Source organism: Chanodichthys erythropterus, chromosome 6 (genome assembly GCF_024489055.1).
Source record: "Chanodichthys erythropterus isolate Z2021 chromosome 6, ASM2448905v1, whole genome shotgun sequence".
NCBI lineage: Eukaryota > Metazoa > Chordata > Actinopteri > Cypriniformes > Xenocyprididae > Chanodichthys > Chanodichthys erythropterus.
In genome coordinates, this window is record NC_090226.1 from 20,124,809 (window position 1) to 20,149,285 (window position 24,477).

Sequence of the window (24,477 nt, forward strand, 5' to 3'; positions counted from 1 at the left end):
GGAGGGCGGAGCTAGCTGGAGCAGTAGGGGTGGAGGGCCAGAGAGCAACGGACGGCCTGGAAGTCCGTTGCGTAAGCGATGTGACGTCTGACCCAGGAGAAGTCGACGATCCGAGGCAGCTCCGCGAAGCCGATGGCATGAAGGTCCCAGCAGATGACGAGGGAGGGAGGAGCTTAGGTGAAGGAGTCAGGTCAACGGGCTGAGGAGGAGAGACGGGAACAGATGTTGAAGGCGGAGCCACGGGATCCTCACGCCCTGGAGGAGATGGCTCACAGTGGTCCCGCGATCTAACCACGTCACTGAGAGGAGGTGATGGTGGTGTAGCGGGACTGATGGGTGACAGCTCGGGCAGAACAGCAGACTTGGTTGGGGTCAGGGAAGAAGGCAGAGATGGATATTCTGTAGAACATTCCAGTAGAGGATGTGGCAGAGAGAGGCTGGTGGGAATTGATAAGTCCAATAGAGAGCTTTCAAACAGCTGAGAAGCAGTATTGTTGTTGGTGGACTCACTCTCTCCAGCTCGACGTCCTTGACACCTACTCCCTCACCGCTGAAAGGGACCCCCAACTCGAACTTCTCCTCAGTTGGAAATACCTCAGGCTCCGGGGTGATGTCAGGTTCAGTCGCTCCTCCTGGCGCGGGCTCTGACATCACGGCGGGGTCGTCGTTTCCATCGGCGGTGGGTCTCTGGTTGGGAACTGGGTACGGAGGGGTTCCGGATCGGGGCCGCTTGAACTCCACGCATTTCAGATAGGCCTCCCTCCAGTTCAAGCCGGTGGTATCAGGAAGCTCACAAGGTCCATTGTAGCTCGCCCCGATCCGGTTCAACTTCCTCAATTCCTCATCCTCCAGCTGGCTGCTGACAGCAAAAAGGAAAAACATGAAGAATAAACAAAAACATCATGGGTCTCCTGAGCCAATGTGATGAATTTGGTCCATTCATCCATTTAGGGTGGTCGGTGATTCTGTTACAGTCTAGTGGTGTAGGAACACGCACGGCGAGGAGTATAAGATCAAAAGTCAAACTTTACTAGATAATCCAAAGCAGCAAACAGGAACACAGGAGATACACACACACTAACATATGATCACCGACAAAGACATGTGGGAAAGGTGAGTGGTTAAATACAAGTCCAAATGAGTTTTAATGATGATGATGGTCTTCAGGTGCGTGTGATGGTGATGACGTGCAGGTGCAGGTGCAGGGCAGAGGGAATGCTGGGAAGTGTAGTGTGGGATCCGGTGGTTGTAACAGGAACATGTTATCTGATGCAGAAAAGCTAGTTCATGCATTCATGGATTCCTGTAATGCATTACAAGATGGTTGTCCTGAATTCTTAACAAAAAAGATACAGTTGATCCAAAATGCAGCTGCTAGAGTTCTTACCAGGTCAAGAAAATATTATCCAATAACACCAATTTTTTCATCTCTACACTGGTTACCTATTAAGTTCTGTATCGATTACAAAGTATTGCTACTACCCTATAAGGCCCTAAATGGTTCTGCTCCTGTGTATTTAACTGATCTTCTATCGCCCTACAATCCATCACAATCTTTAAGGTTACAAAACTCTGGACTTTTGGTGGTACTTAGGATATCTAAGTCCACTAAAGGAGGGAGAGCGTTTTAACATTTGGCACCTAAACTCTGGAATAGCCCTCCTGATAATGTCCGGGGCTCAGACACACTCTCCCAGTTTAAATCTAAATTAAAGACATATCTCTTTAGCCAAGCATTCACATAATACATCTCATAACCTTGTACTCCAGTTATATCAGATGAAATGCAAATGATTATCTTTTTACCTTGGGGATTTTTATCAATTAAAGAATATTTTGAAAATATTGGAAAAGGGTAAAAAATCAATAGCCTTAAAAAGAACAAATACTCCTGATCTAACAGAATTTCAACATCATTTTTTTAGCAGCATATAGTAGCATTAAACTCATTATGAGCAACAGAAGCAGGTTTTCTGTAGCAGGGCAGATGATGGTCAACATGCCAAGAGATTAAACCCCACAGGGCACAAAAAACTGCTGTTAGTTGCAGGCTTAAGCTTGTGCAAACAAACACACACACATTTCAAGCAGACTCATGGTCCACTGCCCTCTGTGTTCAGTGGAACTGGCTAATTGTCAAAACAGACCACAAAATCCCACTCTGACCCACACAAGTCTGGGAAGCAGGGTTGCACTGTGAAAAACAAACCCGCAGACCAAATACTCATCTTCATTTAAAGGGAAGATTTTAGATGTTAAAATAATTTCTTCTGTTCCAGATTGACTCCCCTAAATAGTGTCACTATCAAAACATTGTTCTGTTTGTTTGAACATCCTGACTAGCCAGACAACAGCAACACTGACTCAGCCAATGGTCTGAGTTTTGGGGTGGGGCCATCTGTTTGCCAACCAATGGAAGATGAGAGTCTTCCACACTTCACAAATAAAAGATAACTGTCTGACAAAAAAAAAAAAAAAAAAAAAAAAGCACTGAACAGTTTCAAAACAGCTGTTTTGGTGGATTGGCACATTTCGGAAAGTTTTGTAGAGCTGCATCATTCAAATTTGGGAGCATAAGGAAAAGTTTTACGAACTAGTGAGTTCTCAAAGAGAAGTTTTAATATGATTGCAAGGATGGAGGATGAGTTAGCTAAGCTTGACCGAATAAGATTACATTTCATAAAGCAGATTCAGAATAGTATAGTATTGATCACAATAACAAGGACAGTGAACATGATGTGAGGGGCTTTAAATACACTGGCCTTGGTTTAGACAAGCTTTACTCAGGACATCAACAAATCAAAGGGAAATGAGCCTCTTACTTAGGACTGCTTTAGTTTGTTTGATCATTGTGATTTGAATTGGCATTGGATCTCAGATCCAGTTCTAAAACACTTCATCCAAAGATTCCCGCCATCTGTTACATCTCCTTAGTCATGTTGCCTAAACAGTGGAGAGAGCATGATATTTGTGGGAAAACTCTTTATGTCTCCACTCACTTTTTCCAGCCACATGACTCTCTCAGTCTTAAAAGAGATTTATCCATGGAGAACTGAGAGAATTGTACCAACTTCTAGCAAAATTTCTCCAGCGAGCATCTGGTTGGGGGGGGGGGGGGGTTGGGGGGGTTATACAGATGAAAGGGAAGTTTCGAATAAGATGTATTCCATGCAGCAAATCTTTAAAAAAGTCACATGATTAGGAGACCAGCTGGACTGAACATGAACAGCCTGAGAGAACAACTATGTTTATGTACCTAGAAGAAGCATTTCCCCAAACATTAGTGTTTTCGGCTCAGGCATTGTATGGCCTTTCTGCGCCTTTCCTTCCCATTGTGCACCAGTTTACAAAACAGCAGTGTTCAATGGAGAACCAAAGAGCAGCAGGACACACCCAAAGAGCAGGACACACCCAAATTTACATAAAGTCTTCAACAGTATTATGTTAATTGTTCATGTCTGTTTGCATTGGGCCACCTTTTAAGAGTATTTAGTTACCAAGGGATGAGGAATAATACTTCATCCAATCTGGCAGGGTAATTACAGAGCACGTTAATCACTCAGCCCATCAGCAGGAGTTCAACAGTCAGATGATCAAGTGTCAATCACCTGTGCTGTTCACAGCAGACAATGCTTGCTTCTGTCCCAGCATCACCCCTGGGTCAGGATGTCAGAACCAATATGTTAAACTCACTTACGATTAGCAATTGCTAAACACACTAACTCACACACTTAATTCAACAGTGATTGCATTCACATGCAATGAGGAGTTCATGCAGTGGAGAACACTGTGTCCAAAATTAGCTGAGGGGCAAAAGAGGACTGAAGGAGCCAGAGGTTGGAGATCTAAAAAAAAGCTTTCCATTTGTATCCAAAAGGCTGTACATAAGGGATAAGACAGGTGAGAGGAAAAAAGCCAGACAGCCAACAAGACCTGACTGTTGGTAAATGACATGATGCTCATTGTTTGATCTGTTCACTATTCAGAAAACCACACAACAACATTAATATCTCTTGCTCCAGGGCCATCAGTATAGAAACTCCCTTATGTGTTGACCGAAGACAAACTGTAATGACACCAATCTTCAGCTGCTAGAAGAGAAACCACAAATCAGCTCTCATAGGTCTCATCGCCTTCCTCTTTCAGTAACATATTCATGGTTTTACTTGGGGTCAATGCATCAAGGGTTGCAGTCAAACTGCGGCCAATGCTGCATATATCATGTAAACAAATCCAGTTTGGAACTTGATCACGGGCTGTAGGGGGTCTCAGAATGGCTCTGAACATCAGCATCTATAGTGCACACTATGAGAAATTTCTACTAGGTTTCGTTGTACATGTTTTCCATGACACATTGAGTAACTATGACAGAATCAACACAATAGCTTCACTTCACAGCCTGTCTGAATCCCATTTCAGACATTTAAGGGACGTCCACAGGACATCCAGTCCATTGTCCCTCTCAGCTTCCTTCTGATCTCTATAAATTAGTGCTGCTGTATGACAATAAACTTCAAGACAAGGCTGAACGATTGAATCTGAGGCACCAAAATAAAATAATCATAAAACCAATGCCCTGTGAGCTTAATAATATTTGACAAGAAGGTCAGTGGTTGCAGTAAAGCTTTATCAAACAAATGTGATCTCTATATTTAATAGCAAGCAAGACCCACAATCTATCATATTTCCCCTAAAGAAATCACTAGGGGAAGAAGTCCCAACACTCACACATCAACCCACACACACATAACTCACATTACTGTAGGCGTCTATTAGAAAGCAATACAGCTCGGATAAAGGCCCGTTCAAACGGAGGACGATAATTATAATCAGGGTGCGATTTGTGAAAAAGCAGTGGGGGGATGTTTCTGAAACTTTTTTATTATTATTATTCATGAAAATAAATCCCGAACCACAGTGGGTATTTCATGCAACTGTTAAAGTAAACATAATAGAATAATTATGAACTTTAATGAAACAATATCAGAACGTTTCAACAAAGGAATATTTTAATCCATTTTTACATTTTAATTCAGAGCGATTTACATTAAATTACAGTGAGATTTTCACGCCTGTATTATGCCTTGCCCTTTCCTCATTGGGAAGTGCTCATACACATTATAAACATCTATGTTTGAGAAGATTACCTCTCTACTTCTTGTTGGTTTCATATGGATTACATAATCAGAGAATATTTGTTTTCACTTTTTGCTTTCTATAGACATATTTCAAAATCACAAATTTTTTTTGTTATTGTGAGTGTGCAGAAATAAAAGTAGACCCTATACAGTTTTGAATGATGGCATACTATTACTCTAATCTGTATGAGTATTTTAAGTTAAAAAAATCCAGGTGAACGTGCCGGCGCGTCCGTCGAACACTAATTTAACATGCCAGAATAAAACCTGATTTTAGTACAATGCGTAGCGCCACTAGGTGTAGCCAGGTGTGCCAAAACACTTATTTATAAACTTCAATATTTACAATAGCAGAGTCCAAACAACAACTATGACAATAATGGCACAGAGGAAAGATATATTGGAATCACTTTCAAAGGAAACACTGACAGCCAATCACAATCCATCCTGCTTTAAAAAGCTAGCTAGAGCATTTAAAGCAACAGGCGACATCACGGCAGTGTGTACTTATAATAAACAGAATGTTATCTTGCACTGTTATGGATGCTTATATATATTAGTTATCATTATATTTATCTTTATAGTTATTGTTCTTGGTGTGAACGGGCCTTAAGCCCCATTTCAATCAGCAATCAATCAGCATGAGTGGAGGCCTTTATATATATTGCACCTATGTTCCTCAACAGTTTTCAGCATCCCTCCACCACCCCATCTCCTCACACTTGCCTGGTTACTTTCGTAACCAGAAATACAGGGGGCGGTAATCTGGGTTTGGGCCAAAATACCAAGCTCGGAGCACTCTCCTTGGACAGCACGCCAAATACGCACGCTACTTTAATCTATCTGATTAAATAATGCATAATGCATAATGTGAGCTGTTTGTGAACATTCAGAAAGAGAGGTGACAAGTACGATCCCTTTTCCAAAATTGCAAAGAATTCCATCATACAGTCTCTAAATCTCGATCCACATCCCCACGGAAAAGGAAGCCGCCACACATGGATACAAATCAGAATGTCAGACAACATCCTGTATCTGCCCAGAACAACAAAATCTCCCTTAAAATTATTAATATCCTTGACCCTGTCACCTGAAACAATCAAGACCTCCATTCCACAAAGCAAAACAAATACAACAAACAAGCCATTATAAAGTGGGAATGTGTTTGAAGTCATTTTTTGCAAATAGAATGTATTCAGAATCATTTTGTATTTGAGTGAATGACAAAAACAGCTCTGAGTAAGCCAATTGCCCTAATTCAGAACTGTAAAAACAAGTACTATCCACAAAAAAACCCACATCCACAAATATGTGTATTGACTAGGATGTTTAGATGTGGGCTGTGTAAAGCGATCTCTGCTGACCCAGTCTGGACAGGTGCGTTTGATTATGCCGGCATGCTTTAAAGAGGCTCTTCAAGGAGTCTGGTCGTCTTTGAGGAACTAATCACATATGTGTGCCATATACCACTCATGATAGGATTTAGTCTAAAAAATGTTTCCAGAAGGGGAAAATCTATATGGATACAAACAATGTCACTTATCTTTTACATACAGCACATTCTTGAAGTAGAAAGCAAATTTCAGACATCCTAAGACTTTATTAATAATAATAAAAATTTAAATAAATAAATAACATGTTAATATAGAATTAATATAAAAATAAAATTGTGTGTGTGTGTATATATATATATATATATATATATATATATATATATATATATATATGTGCATTTTTGACTTTGTTCTATTAGTCCTAATAATACAATTATACATAAAACTATTATAAAAATAAAAATAAATGAACATAAAATGAATATATAACACACTGTAAACCTTAATGCTAAAAAATAATTAATAGTTTTGTATTGCGCAAACTCAAATAAAACAAATTTGTTCAGTTAAATTAACTTTTATGAGTATTTAGAACTTTCTATTTCTTTTGAGTTCACGAAACTGACACATTTTAAGTAATCTAAATTGTTTCATTGTTTCGAGTTTTATGAACTAGTTTCTTTTAATTTAGACTAACTTAAATTGACCTGAAACTCGGCTGGGATTTCTATTTCCCAGCATGCTTTGCCATGACACTTGAAAGGGAGACCGCTATGCTAATGTTATCAAAGCATTGTGTTACCAATTAGCATTTGCTGAATTAGCTATTTATAGCTAGCTAAATTTTCACTACTAAAAATATCATTTAAGATGTCGACACTGATAGCCTCATGGGCAAAGTTTTAAGTTTAATGTATAAATTAACTTGCTCAAAAAATTAAAGTTAAGAGCAAATAAAATGTATGAGTACAGAACTGAAATCTGCTAGTTCTGTTATTAAACTTTGTTCATGTCTGACAAAACTTCTGACATTCTAATCATTTACAGTTCCTCTTTTAAGCTCAAAGAAGTTAATGTGCTCAAAAAAAAAGCTGAATATGCCAAAACAATTAAAAAACAAGAAATATATCACACTTGCTCTACATTTGTTTTCACAACAAAATTAGCCACAATGATGAATGAATCTGACAATCTGACCCAGCCATTTAATCCTCTTTAAGAGCATCTGATGATTAACACTGCTGCTTCACACACACATACCACACAGTTACACATGTACAACAACTTATATCTCCCTTCTCTGCACCAATGCTGAAGTATTTTTTAGTTGCATCAGAAGCAAACCACAGTGAAAGAGGAAAGTGAGGGTGTATGAGGAAGACATACTTCTCCTCGTTGCTAATTCGGTCTCCAGACACACTCCCAAAAAATGATGGTAGGACTCCATTTCCCCAGCCGAGATGCGGACCAAGGAAAAGGACGCTCCCCGTGAGTGCAGCCCACATACCGAGCAGTGGGACGGGATGGTCTGATAGCGTGAAAAGCTATCCATACTGCAGCACAAACCCAGAATACCCCCGCTCATGCTCATTCTGCAGCTCTCTGAATAGCTGTGTAGCTCCTGCGTACGCAGTGTGAATTGTTAAGGTCAATGAAAAGCAAGGACAGATCAGAATAAGTGGACAGAAGTGTTGCCGTCTCTGGATTAAGAGAACTATTTTAGTTCACTTCTCCTGTGGCGGATATACTTACACACACACACCTCCACCTGAGAGCACAGTCTCTCCCTCAGAGCTGTCAAAACACAACATCCTAACACACACACACACTTCACCAACCGATCTAAACAAGGGCATACCATAGACCTCTGTCATAAAAATGTGCAAAAATTGTACCTTTGGCGGTACAACAGCTTGTCACTTCTCTGCCTGTAAAAGGTAAGCACCTAATATGCACATTTTAGTGGTTGAAAATGATGTCCATTTAAGGGTACTGTCCTAGTGACAAGCTGTTGTATCCTTAAAGGTCCTGTTCTTCATGATCCCATGTTTCAAACTTTAGTTAGTGTGTAATGTTGTTGTTAGAGTATAAATAAAATCTGTAAAATTTTAAAGCTCAAAGTTCAATGCCAAGCGAGATATTTTATTTAACAGAAGTCGCCTACATCGAACGGCCAGTTTGGACTACATCCCTCTACTTCCTTCTTTAATGACGTCACTAAAACAGTTTTTTGACTAACCTCCGCCCACAGGAATACACAAAAAAGGGGGCGTGGTGTTGTTGCGATCCCACGGAGAAGAGCAAGAGTTGCGTTTGTAGAGTGTGTTTGTCGCCATGTCGTCGAAACGCTGTTATTTTCATCCCGCAGTCCAATCACCTTTGTTTGGCCTTCCCAGGGACACTGTACTTAGAGATCAATGGTTACAATTTATGTTTAACTCGGTTCCCGAAAATTATAATTGTGGTATCCTTACTGCAAATGTTGGACTGCAGTGCACATAATGGCCACAAGAGGGGACTATGTTTATGTATATGGCTGTTTTCCGTATGAGGTACTCTTCTGAGTGAGTGCTAACGTTGTACATTTTCTGTCGCTGCTTGTGGAGATTAAAGAGTTCAGTCTCTTGGGAATTATTGTCTTTTGTGTTTATTCGGCACAACACCACAATAATCCGCATGTAAAACTATGTGCAGCACACGTTATGGTAAGAGGCGTGACCTTTCCGGGCAAGGAACGCTAAGCTGCTGTCGAATCACAACACAGGAACCGCTGGAACAATCAGAACTCGTTACGTATTTCTGAAGGAGGGACTTCATAGAACAAGGAAGTCATTAGCCCGTTTTTATGACAGTGGAAACAGCGGTATACAGATAAGTAAATTATGTGAAAAATACTGTTTTTTTACATGCGAAACATGAACACACGTTATATTGCACACTATAAACACAATCAAAGCTTCAAAAAAACACGAAAAATGGGACCTTTAAAGGTACAAATTTTTGCAGTTTTCTGAGAATGTATTGTAGCAAATTTGAAAGGGGTGGTTGATTACGATTTCACTTTTTTAACTTTAGTTAGTGTGTAATGTTGCTGTTTGAACATAAACAAAGTTACAATACAGAAATCGCTTTTTAAGTGCTACAACAAATGGCTGGTAGGGACAACAATGAGCTTCTTCCCGGGTTAATGATATCACTAACAGTGCATTCACACGGGGCGCCGGCGTTAACGCTTCTCATTTACTTTGAATAGGTGACGTCATGCCTTGCCGAACTGTATTGTGGGTTCTGTCGCGTCGCTTCACTCGCGTTGCAAGCGGCAGAAGTTGAAGATTTCTCAACTTTTCAAGCGCCAACGCTGGGGCGTCATCCAATCAGATCGCCCTATGCAAATACCCTAGAGCAGTTGCTAGCCAATTGCATTTGACCAACACCGGAAAGTAATGTGATTGGCTGTTATCACTATAACGGTCGCGTCAACACAAGCTTCAGACACGCCCTCCGACAAGCGTTGACGCTGACGCCCCGTGTGAATGCAGCGAAACCCTAACATTTACATAAACCCCGCCCCCAGGAATATGCAACAAAGGGATGAAAAATTTGAGAAAAATTTGTTGTAGTAGAGTGTTGTTGCCATGCCGTTATTTTACGCCGGACTGCTTCACAAATAAGGGTCAATTCAACGCTGGATTTGCTCAAAAGATTAACATGTCGGCACATGCTAGTCGCTGAGTTGAATCAACTCCACAGCAACTACATACATTTATCCACTAACCGTTCAGAAATGTCCAGATGCATTATAAAAGTTTAACTTCATCCTGAGTCTCTCCATCAGTGTCCGACTCTGGTTTGAACAATGTAAGGCTGAACACTGTTACTGACATTTGTCATTTTGGCTGCGTGAGATTCTCCAGCTTTGTTAATGAGGAACCACCAAATTTTTTCATATTTATTTAGCATTTTTACTAGATTTAGCAGATGTCTGGATGCAATTATGTCCACAAAGTATAGCTAAGTAATAAAAATATGATAATAATATTAATTAATATAATATTAATTGAATATAATCTTAAGGAATTACATCATTCATTTTATTTTCTAGTAAAATATTAAAATAAGATACATTTTGATTTCAGAAAATCGAATTGTTTGTTCTTGTTTTAAGCATAAATCTAACATATCTTAAAATCAAATTCTAGATTAAATTTCAGTTAAAGTTTGAGTTTTTGTGCTGAAAGAAAAAAAAACATTTGCTAATGGAGAAAGGAAATAAACTTTTCAATTTTCTAAAGATATATTTTCTGAAAACAAGTCCTAATATCTTATAATATAATGTTGCTTCTCAATCTTTTTTATGGATTTTTCTATTTTTAGTGGAATATCTTAGTGATAGTAAGAAAATGACTTGCAGTGCATACTCAGTATCTACTGCATCTTAATAATTCATACTGTCCTAAGAGACTTTCTGCAGCAAACAGTATATTGGTTGAAAGTGTGTGTGTGTGTCATTTTTCCTAAATGAATTCTCAGCGTGGCACTACGACTTAAAATACAAAAGGAAAAAATGAAAAAAGTTTCCACATAAATGTGGTTGTCAAGCTCTAAAACATAGAAAAGCACCATAAAATAATCATAAAAGAGGTTATGCACTCTAGTTTTTCTTAAAGTGTTCATGAGAACGCATGAGAGAAGAAGCGATGTTCGATTCATGAATTTCCTAAGTCACTTTGGACAAAATCATCTGCTAAATAATGTATAAATGTATTGAATCGTCAGTTTGAATGATTCGTTCATTAATCTGGTTCTCAAGTTCAGTTTACAGATTCAGTAATTTATGCGCAGCAGTTAACTGATTATAAGTAAAAACAACTTAAATTTCTGTGTTACTTACAAAATTATGTAATTTTAGAAAACTTGAGATGCATGGACTACTTTTAAAAATACCTGGGGTATTTTGAAGCTTGACATCCAATAATATGGACAGGATATTCTTCAAAATTCATATTTGTGTTCCACAGAACAAATGAAGTCTGTTTGTAAAGACATAAGTTATTAAATTTTCATCTTCAAGCGAACTATCCCTTTAAGTGCTTCTGACATTCACCCCCTTGACCTCACTCAACTAAGAAAGAAAAGTGAACTTTCTTATCAGTATCTGACAAACGAAACTCCAGAGCCGTATTATGAAGAAGTAAAACAGTTCAGAATCACTGAAATACTTACTGGCATTTTTCTGGTCACATTGCTGCGTGTCTAATCATCATTAAGCCCATAAACCTCTTTTTTTTTTCTTCCCAGAAACACCTCACACCACCCAACCAAAGAGCTGTAACTCTCACAAATGACTCAGTACATGATATAAATGAAGAGAAACACAAAACATGCACATTCTACTTCAGGCAACAAATACTCTTTAAATCTTCTTGAAAAATTTGTTGACTCACACATAACTGAACCCATTGTGCCGACGGTCCCGCGCTGCGCAAGCGATCCCAAGCGCCTGAGTGACCCACAAACTCCCTCACTCCTCGTGTCTCCTTCAGGTTGTGTCTCACTCTCGAGTTTCTAATAAGATGTTACTAGAGGAGCATGTGCCTCTGAAACGCAGGTAACACATTGACATGCTCTCTACAAATATCTTTGAGAATGCCAGAAGCGCTGTAGTTTCCTCTTCCTCTCTCTCCCAGCGAGACATTCATCACTGCACAGTGCTCTGTGGTTAAAATGCGTCAGGAAAAACTTCTCACAAACACACAGATTCCTTTTCCCCTCTCCACCCCAAAACAGAGCCCTGCTCCACACACACACACACACACACGCATAAACCCCTCCCCGCAACCCTCACACATGAGACGGCATCATGTGGCACTGACTGTTAAATCTAAACCTGAGGACTGAACTTTTTTCAGTCCCTTTGAAAGTGGAAAACAAATGTAATATGCTAAATTGGGAAGCAAATAGTGTGAAACAAACCCAAACAGTGATTTCATGGATGTTTGAACGCTCACTTGTAGGTGAGCTAATGTTTCATGGATAACTTCAGACATTCCTGTGGATGGAAACCTTTGTGCTTGTAAAATAAGGCACTCTTTTACTCTGGACCCGTCTGGAAATCACAGTCAGAGAGCATATGGAATGTCCTTAAATTGAGAGTAAAAGTGTTAATTTTTCAAAAAAAAAAAAAAAAAAAGTACTGTACATTCAAGCCATTGCGCAGTATGTTAACATCCAATAACTGCCTGAAAACTCTCATTAGGAATGTTTGGTGCTATGGGTCAGTGGAAAAGTTAGTGTAAAAAAGAGAAAATAGTGTAAGAAAAAAATTATTATCATCATTATCATTATTATTATTATTATTAGACATAATGGCATAAATAATTACAAATTTTGATTTGCCATGTTTTTTATAATAAATTATAAAATTTAAAAAAATTATGGTATTCTAAATACTCGTCGGAAATTGTGGGATTAATCAATAATTTTATTCTATTGACTTGCAATAGTTTTGTTTTTTATTATTTTTTTTATTATTATTATTATTATTTGCAATAGTTTTGTTTATTATTATTATTAATTATTATTATTATTATTATTATTATTATAAACAGATTAAATGTTGGCATTCTAAATAAATCATTATTATATAATTTTATAATAATTTGATTTTATTGACTTGCCATAGTTTTTATATTATTATTATTATTATTATCATTATTATTATTATTTATTATAAACAAACAAATCAAATCAATTGTTACATTATGGCATTCTAAATAAATCATTATTATATAATTTTATTCTATTGACTTGTTTTGTTTTTATATTTTAATATTATTATTATTATTATTATTATTATAAACAAATTAACCAAAGTGTTACATTATGGCATTCTAAATGCTAATTAATCAATATTTTTTATTCTATTGACTTGCCATAGGTTTGTTTTTATATTATTATTATGTTATTATTTTTAAATTATTATTTTTATTATTATAAACTAATTACATTTTACATTTTGAAATTCTAAATACTCTGAAATCATTATTATATATTTATATAATAATTTTATTTTATTGACTTGACATAGTTTTTATATTATTATTATTATTATTATTATTATTATTATTATTATAAACAAACAAATCAAATCAAATCAAATGTTACATTATGGCATTCTAAATAATTGTGGGATTAATCAATAATTATTCTATTGACTTGCCATAGTTTTGTTTTTAGATTTTAATAATAATAATAATAATAATAATTAACCAAAACGTTACATTATGGCATTCTAAATACTCATTGGAAATCATGGGATTATTTAATTTAATTTAATTTAATTTAATTTAATTCTTTTTATTTTATTTTTTTTTATTGACCATATTTTGCTTGCCATTATTATTATTATTATTAACGCTAAATAAATAAGACAGACAGACAGATAGGCAGATAGATAGATAGATAGATCACATATTACTTAGGCATGAACATACAGTATGAGACAAAACCGACAGATGTGCCAGGTGTATTGTGTTTTCAGATAATCTCTGCGTGATAAAAGCAGCATTTGTTGTAATCTGATTACTGGACTCTATTTTAAGAGGAACTCAGTGTGTGGTATATCTGATATGGATATCATATAGTGACAAATACTGTACGCTCAATAATGCCAACTTCACTATCTTTGTTCTCACTCTGTAGAATTCAGCATCAGTGAGACAGTTTGCAAAATGCACAATCAGCACAATGAGAGTGTAATGAATAAAGCTTTGATGACTGACAATCTAATGGATTCTATTAGCTGAGTGAGCTCTTCCATACGGCTGTGGCACTAGTAAAAATCACTTAAAAATAAATCTCACGCTGAGCTTGCAATAAAAATATTATGCTTGTGAGACAAAAATTACCTCTACTTTAAGAATGCCTCATTTTTAAAGCAATACTGATCAAATTAATGTAGTAAAAAAAGAACAAAATGTCATATGGTTTCTGCAGAGTTATTATGTCACCTAATAATAATAATAATGGCTCCATATGATTTCTGGGAACTAAGAAGACCTCTATTTTTGAACTTCCTGTATATCTGAACAACCTAGACAGTGTGAATATAGAATAATGATTTTGATGGGTGCAGCACTGAAGCTGTAACAGGGATTGTACAGAGGAGCACACAAAAGCAGATGGAGCGAGGGGAGGGGAGGAGGGAGGGTTGGTGTGGAGGGAAGGAAGTACAATGACCTTCCTATTGTTCACCTTTTTGGATTTTCTGTTGAGCGTCACCGCTCACTGCCGCTGTTTTATTGTGAGTCCAAGTCTTTGGAGATACTGTCACACTGATGGCAGCTTGGAACGAAGCCCAGTTTAAGAGTTTTAGGCTGTATATAGAATTTTAAGAGTCTATGTCACACCCCAAATGCAGGCAGGAACTAAGCATTAAAAGAACAGACAAAAATGTAAGAAATAATTGCCATTTTATTGTAATTGCTATTTATTTTATCTTTTTTATTTTAGCCATACAAATTATTTAGCCAAAAACAAACAAACAAACAAACAAAAAACGTCTAACTTTCAAAGTACAAAATACGGTTTGGTCTCTTTAAGACAGCTTGAAAGACTGTGATTTGAGTGAATTCGACTCAACCCTGTAAACATGGTTGCAGTTTAATTGACTCCTTAATTTTTTATTTTATTTATTTTTTATTGGCCCTGATAGGATGTATGTGTGTGTGTGTGCGTGAGTGTGTGTGTGGGTGCGTTCTTGTATATATGGTTTATGAGGACACAAATGTGTATAATGACATGGGTATTACACTGGTATTATGACGTAAACATTAAATATGAGGACATTTCACGAGTCCTCATATTTAAAATAGCTTTAAAAACATACTAAACAATGTTTTATTAAAAATGTAAAAATGCAGAGTTTTCTGTGATGGGTAGGTTTAGTAGTAGGGGTAGTGTAGGGCGATAGAATGTACAGTTTGTACAATATAAAAACCATTACGCCTATGGAATGTCCCCACTTTGATAGCAAAACAAACGTGTGTGTGTGTGTGTGTTGTGTGTGTTATCTCTGTACCATTGCCCAGTATTTGGCTTGTTTTTGTTAATCCCTTTATCCTGATTAGTTTAGGATGACTGAATAACTCTGTTTTTTATTATTTTAAACAGCTTTTAAGTAGCAGTGGAGTCAGAATGACTGTCTGATTAAAGCATACTCTTAGGATGAAGTGTATCCGAAACAGAACAAAACAAAAACAGCTACATTGTAAAAGTGTTTTTAAAGTCATGAAAAGGTCTTTATAACGTTTTCATCCTATGTCTTTGATACATCAGATATTAGGACTTTTTTTCACAATTGCAACAACATAACACATTCTCATGTGTTTTGTAAACTTTTCCCACATCAAACCTGTATGTTTTGCATCACCAAAATATTTTTGTAACATTCATCTTTAAAAGTGAACAAAAAGGGATAGAGATTAAATATACTCCAAAGTCTCTAATATTTTTTTATACTTAGACTACTGTTCAAAAGTTTGGGATAGGTAAGATTTTATGTAAAAGTATCTTAAGCTCATCAAGGCTGCATTTTATCAAAAATACAGTAAAAACTAGCCTGGGTGCCAGCCCGAACCCCGCCCACAACATTTTTTGGACGGGAAGTTCGGTCTGGACTCGATCCATTGTGGAGTAATTATGCTCAGCTCCCAGAAGGCCGAGCCAATCAAATTGTCAGGGCGGGCTTTAATCGATGATAGACAGGCTATCTGCGGTTACATAACCACCCACGTCATCAAAGAGCGCTTGGGTTGAATTGGTTTTCACCAACGATGACTGCAGCTGGAGAAGTAAGATGTTTAGATTCCGCTATATACAGTATATCACGTCTGTGATAAAAGAAATCGACAGCGCATTAATTTTAAAAGGCGAACAAAGAACCGCAATCAAGGCATTTGTCGATGGGAAAGATGTGTTTGCCGTCCTTCCAACGGGATTCGGCAAAAGTTTAAGTACAAGTTCAACATACGTCACTTACTGCATTGCTTTGATTGGTTGTAGGTCTATCCAATTGAGTGCAGAGTTTTTTTTTTTACTGGTTCGTTTAATAAGACACGCCCCATAATTCAAGTGCAATGGAGCAGTATCAGACTCACATTATGCCTAGAATATGAGTATGACGAAGTCAGGCTAAGTAAAAACAGTAATATTGTGAAATATTATTACAATTTAAAATATTGGTTTCTATTTTAATATATTTTAGGATGTAATTTATTCCTCTGATGGCAAAGCTGAATTTCAGCATCATTACCCCAGTCTTCGGTCAGTGTCACATGATTAAGAAAGATCAAGAAAGCTTAAGAAAGCACATCTATTACAGGTGCTGGTCATATAATTAGAATATCATCAAAAAGTTCATTTTTTTATTTTTTTTAAAAAATGAAACTTTCATATATTCTAGATTCCCTACATGTAAAGTAAAACATTTCAAAAGTTTTTTTTTTTTTTTTTTTAATTTTGATGATTAGAGCGTACAGCTCATGAAAGTCCAAAATCCAGTATCTCAAAATATTAGAATATTTCCTAAGATCAATCAAAAAATTGATTTTCAAAACAGAAAAGTTCAAGTTCTTTAAAGTATGTTCATTTGTGCACTCAATACTTGGTCGGCAGCACATATTACAGCAAATGATTTGCTCCTAGCACAAATTACAGCATCAGTGAAGTGTGGCATGGAAGTGATCAGCCTGTGGCACTGCTGAGGCACTATTGAGCCTTCAGATCATCTGTATATTGTTGGATCGACTGTTTCTCATCTTTCTCTTGAAAATATCCCATAGATTTAGGGGACAGGCATGTTGGCTGGCCAATAAAACACAGTAATATCATGGTCAGTAAACCACTTGGAAGTGGTTTTTGCACTGTGGGCAGGTGCTAAAGTCCTGCTGGAAAAGGAAATCAGCATCTCCATGAAGCTTGTCAGCAGATGGAAGCATAAAGTGCTCCAAAATCTCCTGGAAGATGACTGCAATGACTTTGCACTTGATAAAACACAATGGACCAACACCCGCAGACGTCAGGGCCCCCCAAATCATTACTGACTTCAGAAACGTCCCACTAGACTTCAAGCAGCTTGGATTCTGTGCCTCTCCAGTCTTCCTTCAGACTCTGGGACGATGATTTCAACATGAAATGCGAAATTTACTTTTATTTGAAAAGAGGACTTTCGACCACTTTTCACTGTCCAGTTCTTTTTCTCCTTAGCCCAGGTAAGATGCTTCTGATGTTGTTTCTGTTTCAGAAGTGGCTTGGTAGTCCTTTTCCTGAAGATTTCCGAGTGTGGTGACTCTTGATGCGCTGACTTCGGCTTCATTTGACTCATTGTGAAGCTCTCCCAAGTGTCTGAATCAGCTTTACTTGACAGCATTCTCCAGCTTGCGGTCATCCCTGTTGCTTGTGCACCTTTGCCTACCCAATTTCTTCCTTCTAGTCAACTTTGCACTGAATATGCTTTGATACATCACTCTGTAAACAGCCACCACATTCAGTAATGACCATCTGTGACTTACTCTCTTTGTGGAGGGTGTCAATTATTGTCTCCTGGACCATTGCCAAGTCAGCAGTCTTCCCCATTAGTGTAGTTTCAAAGAACAAGAGATACCTGGAATTTATACTGTAGGGATGGTCATTTAATGAAATTCAAATGTAAACATTCTAATATTTTGAGATACTGGATTTTGGACATTCATTAGCTGTACACTCTAATCTACATTTATTTATTTATTTTTTTACTTTTGAAATGTTTTACTTTACATGTAGGGAATCTAGAATAAATGAAAGTTTCATTTTTTTAAAATAATTTATAAAAAAAGAACTTTTTCACAATATTCTAATTATATGACCAGCACCTGTATAAACGTACTCCACGTGGATCTGGGGGGTTAATAAAGGCCTTCTGAAGTGAAGGGATGCATTTGTGTAGGAAAAAAATCCCTATTTAACAAGTTATAAAGTAAAATATCTAGCTTCCGCCAGACTGCCTTCCATGAAGAAAGCTTTTTTCATAAGTTGAATACGGAAGGCGTAGGACGTAGCATAAGCATTTTGAACTAATATTATATTAAATTATATTATATTATATTATATTATGTAAGCGCTTTGCACCGTGCCCAACAATGCCCTTCAGCTGTGACTTATTCACAGTACAGCACTAGCCTCGAGTACCTTATAGCTTCTATAAAACTGTTACCACACAATACAAATATTAAAGTCAAAAATATGTATAAATGCAACTTTCATGAAGTAAACTTTCACTAAAGCCTTCTGTCCACCGGAAAAATAGTCCCTGATCGTGAACAGCAACAGAAGTTACATTATTACGCCATTAGATGGCGGCAAAGACTGTCTTTATGAGTGTGTCAGTCATTAGTGAAGACTTTTACATTGAAAAGACTGAATTGTTGTGAACACAGAACAAGATGCAACTGACAAATGCTTTGACTAGCGCTGTCAGTCACGGGAAAACCCCTTAACTGTTAAAAAGACAAGATAATACATCAGACATTTAAACAGATTTTTTATTATGAACATAGGACTGACCTGTAGGAAAATGCTAAATCTGAATGAAGGTAATAAACTCGCTCACTGGATATTTTTCTCACAATACTCTTCTACATAATATAGAAAGCTTCAATGAACAATATCTATTGAGAAAATACAGTTTACGTTGCTAAGAGTGGTTGCTAAGGGTGTTGTGTAGTGATACACAGAACCATTGGGTGAAGCGGTCATAGCCTTGTTTATCGTGAAAAACACAGCTATTGACCAATCAGAATCAAGGACATGAACTAACCATTTTATAAATTATATTATATTATATTGTTAATATTTAACTTAGATTTATTAGAATTTATTAGATTAACTTTATTAAAATGTATTACTCATAAATGGATAAAATAAAACATTATTATTATAAATATTATTATTATTATTGTTTTACACTTTCTTCGTAAGTTGAATAGGGAAGGCGGTCTGGTGGAAGCTAGATATTTTACTTTATAACTTGTTAAATATGGATTTTTTTCTTACACAAACACATCGCTTCACTTCAGAAGGCCTTTATTAACCCCCCAGAGCAGTGTGGAGTATGTTTATGATGAATGAATGCACTTTCTTGAGCTTCATAATCATTGGTCCTGTTCACTGCCATTATAAAGCTCGGATGCTTCAGGATATTTATTAATATAACTCCGATTGTGTTCAACAGAAAGAAGAAAGTCATATACACCTAGGATGGCTTGAGAGTGAGTAAATCTTGGGGTAATTTTCATTTTAAAGTGAACTAATCCTTTAAAATGTACAATGTACAATTTTATTAAAACAACTTGCTTAACTGAATCAAAGAAATGGTCTAATATATATAAATATGAATGATATAAGCTAATAAATGCAAATGCACATTCCGTTTGTTTTATAGAATGCTTGACTGCTCATCTGGCATGTTAAATATTCATGAGCTCTATATCCAGAATTGTGCAATATATCACTCAGCTTTGAAATGAACAAGAGAGTGATGTCATACAGTCATAGCTGACCAATCAAAAAGCGGAAGCTCTGTGTTTAGTCATCTTGCTATTACAGGGCCGAATGGTCACATCTGTGACTCACTCAGAGAGGGTGAATCACGAGGATGATGGTTTTCTCTAAGCAAATCATGAGCACATTTACTCTTTTATTTTTTATGGGGTTTTTTTTAGCCAATTCATTAAGTTACAACATTTGGATATTTCCAAACTTCAAAAGTGCAGTACAGAGCAGTGAACCGAAAGCAAATGGTTTAATCATAGTTTAAAAAGCCTGCTGATTTTCATTGGCCCTGAAAGTTGAAGCAGCGATGTGTGCTATAATGCGGATAATAATCTTAGGAAGCAGTGAGTGACTGCGTGTTTAAAGCATGGAGTCTCCATGAATCAATATGGCTGAACTGGCCCATCTCAGTTTCCATGGTAACGGCCTCTACGTCCCCCAAGGGGCTGCAGTGGGGGCGGCAGCAGTGCCTCTCTCGCTCTCTCTCTCTCATGCAGGACAGCAGTAACAGCAGCATGGCACAATAACCTACTTCACTCACTGGCACGGGGAAGCACCTGGATATTTCTGTGCTTTTGATGCCATTGTTTGGAATAAACACGCTCTCAGAATTCTTATTCAGCTAGATTTATACAAGCTAAATTTAACATAATATTGTGAATTCCCCCATAAGCTGCATTTATTTTCTTGAATTTTGAAATATTTAAAATTAATTTAGGTATGTGATTCTGACACAAATAGGTGCCCTAGTCTGATTAGATGCCACTAATTAGCTGGAAATTCCTATGCAAAGTCATTACCATAACCTTAAAACAAAAAGTAATAAAATTAAATTAAATGATAAAATAATAATAATAATAAAATTAAAAGGCATTTTGGTACTTCAAATTTGTGCTTTTTTCTTTGGATTCAGTGGAATGGAGCCTTATGTATAAATTATGTACTGTAATAATCAAACAGCAAATAATAATTAACTATAATTATTATATTATATTATATTATATTATATTATATTATATTATATTATATTATATTATATTATATTATATTATATTATATTATATTATATTATATTATATTATATTATATTGTATTATATAAATTATTTATTATATTACATAAATCATTTATTATAACACATTACTGATATTTCATTTATTGATTTATAAATACAATATATTATTAATAAATAAAATAATATGTAATATTATTCATATTTAACAATGTAATTAATTGGCTTTCTTTTTTTATAATATTAATGTTGGTACTTATGGCAGATAATGCAGTGGCAAATTGTAAATATATATATATATATATATATATATATATATATATATATATATATATATATATATATATATATATATATATATATAATGCTTAGAATAATATTATTAAATATTTTATATATAATTTAATAATATTATTCTAAGCATAATATTTAAATCTATAAGTGCAAACAAATGTTAAAAATTAAAACATGCATTTTATTTGTTCTTTATTTAATTTTTGTTATTTGCTTCATTTATTTTCTAGATTTACTGAAAACATTTTAAATTTATTGAACCATGTGATTTTGAAACAAACAGGTGCCAGACTTTACTAAATAGCTGGTAATTTCTTTGCAAAGACAAACCTCAGAAAATTAAGTAATAAAATTATATAATAAAACTTAAATTAAAAATCATTTTGTCACTTTGCTGCCCTAAAATCTGTGCTCTGAATGGCCCATGTTCACATTCTGTGTGCGATAACATGACATTCAACGGTAAAATAAAGTATGAAGGTCTAAGATCAAGCTTTTTTTTTCTATCAATGTATCAATCAGGAAAAACCCACAAACCTCACCTCAAGGGTTCCCCTAAATCCCAGAATTCAAGGGTCGCCCCTGAACCAGCAGCAAAAAGCTCAATCACAGCTGTCACACACCCCCATCATCCTCAGCAGTGAATAATCCACTCACCAACATGGGTGATGACACAGTCCACCCTCTGCTGTAGCTCCAGTAGAGACATCTCCTCTTCCTCCTCCAGCCTGCAGAGCATCTCAGGGTGTGAACAGTGGCCTCTCTCCTCTCCTCTCTCTTCCGCAGCTCGCCGGAGGGCTTCCCCGCTCCACTCTCACAAAGACAGCGGCCACTCCCAGCCCTTGATGGAGATCTCCGATAGAAGACACAAGAGAGAGCCGGTGACACCGGCAGATGAATCCAGCTCTTTTGTTCTACAGTGTGGAAGTGCAGAGGAGCTTTTGTGATGTTAATCATTCATTCTGAATCTCTGCGCCTGAGTGATGCTGGCTGGACTTTACCCAGATCTTCAAACCAGCTCTATGGCTTCTATCCTAAAGACTGTGTCAGGCACCAGGAAGAGAATCAGAGGGAGACTACCTGCCTTCAAGAGAGACACGGAGCTCCTGTCACACAAAACCTGGAACAATGGATTCAGTGGAATGGAGCCTTATGCAAACAGCCTGTACTGTAATAGTCAAACAGCACCTCTTATAAAATATTTAAGCAATTTATTATATTATATTATATTATATTATATTATATTATATTATATTATATTATATTATATTATATTATATTATATTATATTATATTATATTATTTGTTAATATTTAACTTACTAGAATGTATTACTCATAAATGCATAAAATAAAATGTATTATTATTAAAGCATGCATACAGCCTGTCGAACAGCAAAAAAATTATTATTATTATTATGTTGTTATGTTATAATATTTTATATTCATTATTAATTGTTAACATTTAATAATTAATCAACTTATTAGAATGTATTAGTCATAAATGCATAATAAAATGTATTAATAATAATATTATTATTATTGCATGCATACAGCCTGTCAAACAGTATCCCTTGTCAAATGTTTAAATAATTAAAAACTATTATTATTCTATATTACATTATATTATATTATTAATATGTTAATATTTAACTTATTTATATATTGATAGAATGTACTATTCATAAATGCATGAAATAAATGAATTATTATTATTACTACTACTACATGCATACAGCCTGGCAGAACAGTCAAATGTTTAAATAATTAAAAACAATATAATTCTACATTAATTATATTATATTATATTGTATTTGAGGTATTAATTGAATATATTATTAATAACTGAATAAAACAACATGTAGAATGTAATTATCATATTGAACAATTTAACTGATGTGTTCCTTTTTAAATATGATTTTTGCAGTGATAAATTGTAAATATGTAAATATTTGAATTCTTAAGACTTATGTGTAAATCTGCACTACAAAAATGCATAAAATTATTATTATTTAAAACTTAATTGTATATTAATTGTACTTAATTGTCAATATATCAAACCATATCGAAACATCATAAATAACATCCAGTTCAATTCCGTTAAATTCCACATTAATTTCCACATTTTTATTTTTTATTTATTTACTTACATTTTGTTGAGTAGCTGCATCAACATATGGCTGAGCTGGGTTCTTTTCCACATTTTGATGTGAGCTGATGGGCTGTTATCATCTTACTTGACGACATTGCCCTTGGGAGCCAGATCCTCTCCTTGGAAACGCTCAGTGATGGGACGCCATCTGTGCTCGTGCCATAACATGCAAACTTATTGTACATGTTTTACACAAAATATGTTTTACTCAAAATACACTTTACAGCAAAATATTTATAAATACCAAAATAATTACATAAAACAAGACTGTTGTTGGAAATGATAAGGCTATGTGAAGTAAATGTTCAGATTGCATAGAGAAAATGTATTTAACTTCTGCTGTTTTACCGGCAGATGGCGCTGCAGGTTCACTGACAAAATACACGTAAAAGCATTAAACCTAAATACTGCGGCGGCTCCTGCTGGACACATGAATATTACTTTGACACTCATGTAGCAAACACGCCATCTATTGTATATATTGAACAAACGCTGTGGCAGATTGACTCAAAATACTGCATATATGACAAAATATAAATGTATGACAGTCTGATATTTACTTCCAAAAGTTAAAATCAATCTAATTGACACTCTGAACGCTCTTTTGCAGCGTTATGCTATAAAATAGGAACGCTGCAGAGCTGTCCAGGAATGACGTCCATTTGTAGGCCAACCAAAGCTTCCCTCGAGATTTCCCGGGGTTTAGAATAACGGTTGAAGATGTGATTTAGCATTACTTGGAGAGTTTTGTTCTCACGAGCATACAAAACGTGAATTTTGAAGCCACAAAGTTTTTAAAAATGTTTGTATCACGTTCCTATATGGATATCCATTGTGTCAAGCAGGTAATGTTATTGTGGTGGTTGTAGTCCACTATAAAATCCACTACAACTTTATTCATTCATTTTTCATGATGTGTGTAATGTTGTAAAGCATTAGGTGAAAGACTTTTCACAGAAAC

General features: G+C 35.8%; 1 protein-coding gene across 8 annotated transcripts in view; it reads right to left on the bottom strand.

Annotated features, from left to right (window-relative positions):
• mcf2l2 (MCF.2 cell line derived transforming sequence-like 2) overlaps positions 1 to 22,141 on the bottom strand; it is a 109,593-nt gene extending 87,452 nt beyond the window's left edge. For 2 of the 8 annotated variants that reach the window (XM_067388348.1, XM_067388347.1), the window contains exon 1: positions 22,023 to 22,141. In XM_067388348.1, the coding sequence (XP_067244449.1) occupies positions 22,023 to 22,104 (82 nt within the window). In that variant the 5' untranslated portion in view covers positions 22,105 to 22,141. Of the gene's footprint in view, positions 1 to 11,916; positions 12,263 to 22,022 lie in introns of those variants that run through there. The other 6 variants (XM_067388351.1, XM_067388352.1, XM_067388353.1 and 3 more) reach the window with 4 other exon arrangements.
• Between the last annotated feature and the right edge of the window lie 2,336 nt (positions 22,142 to 24,477).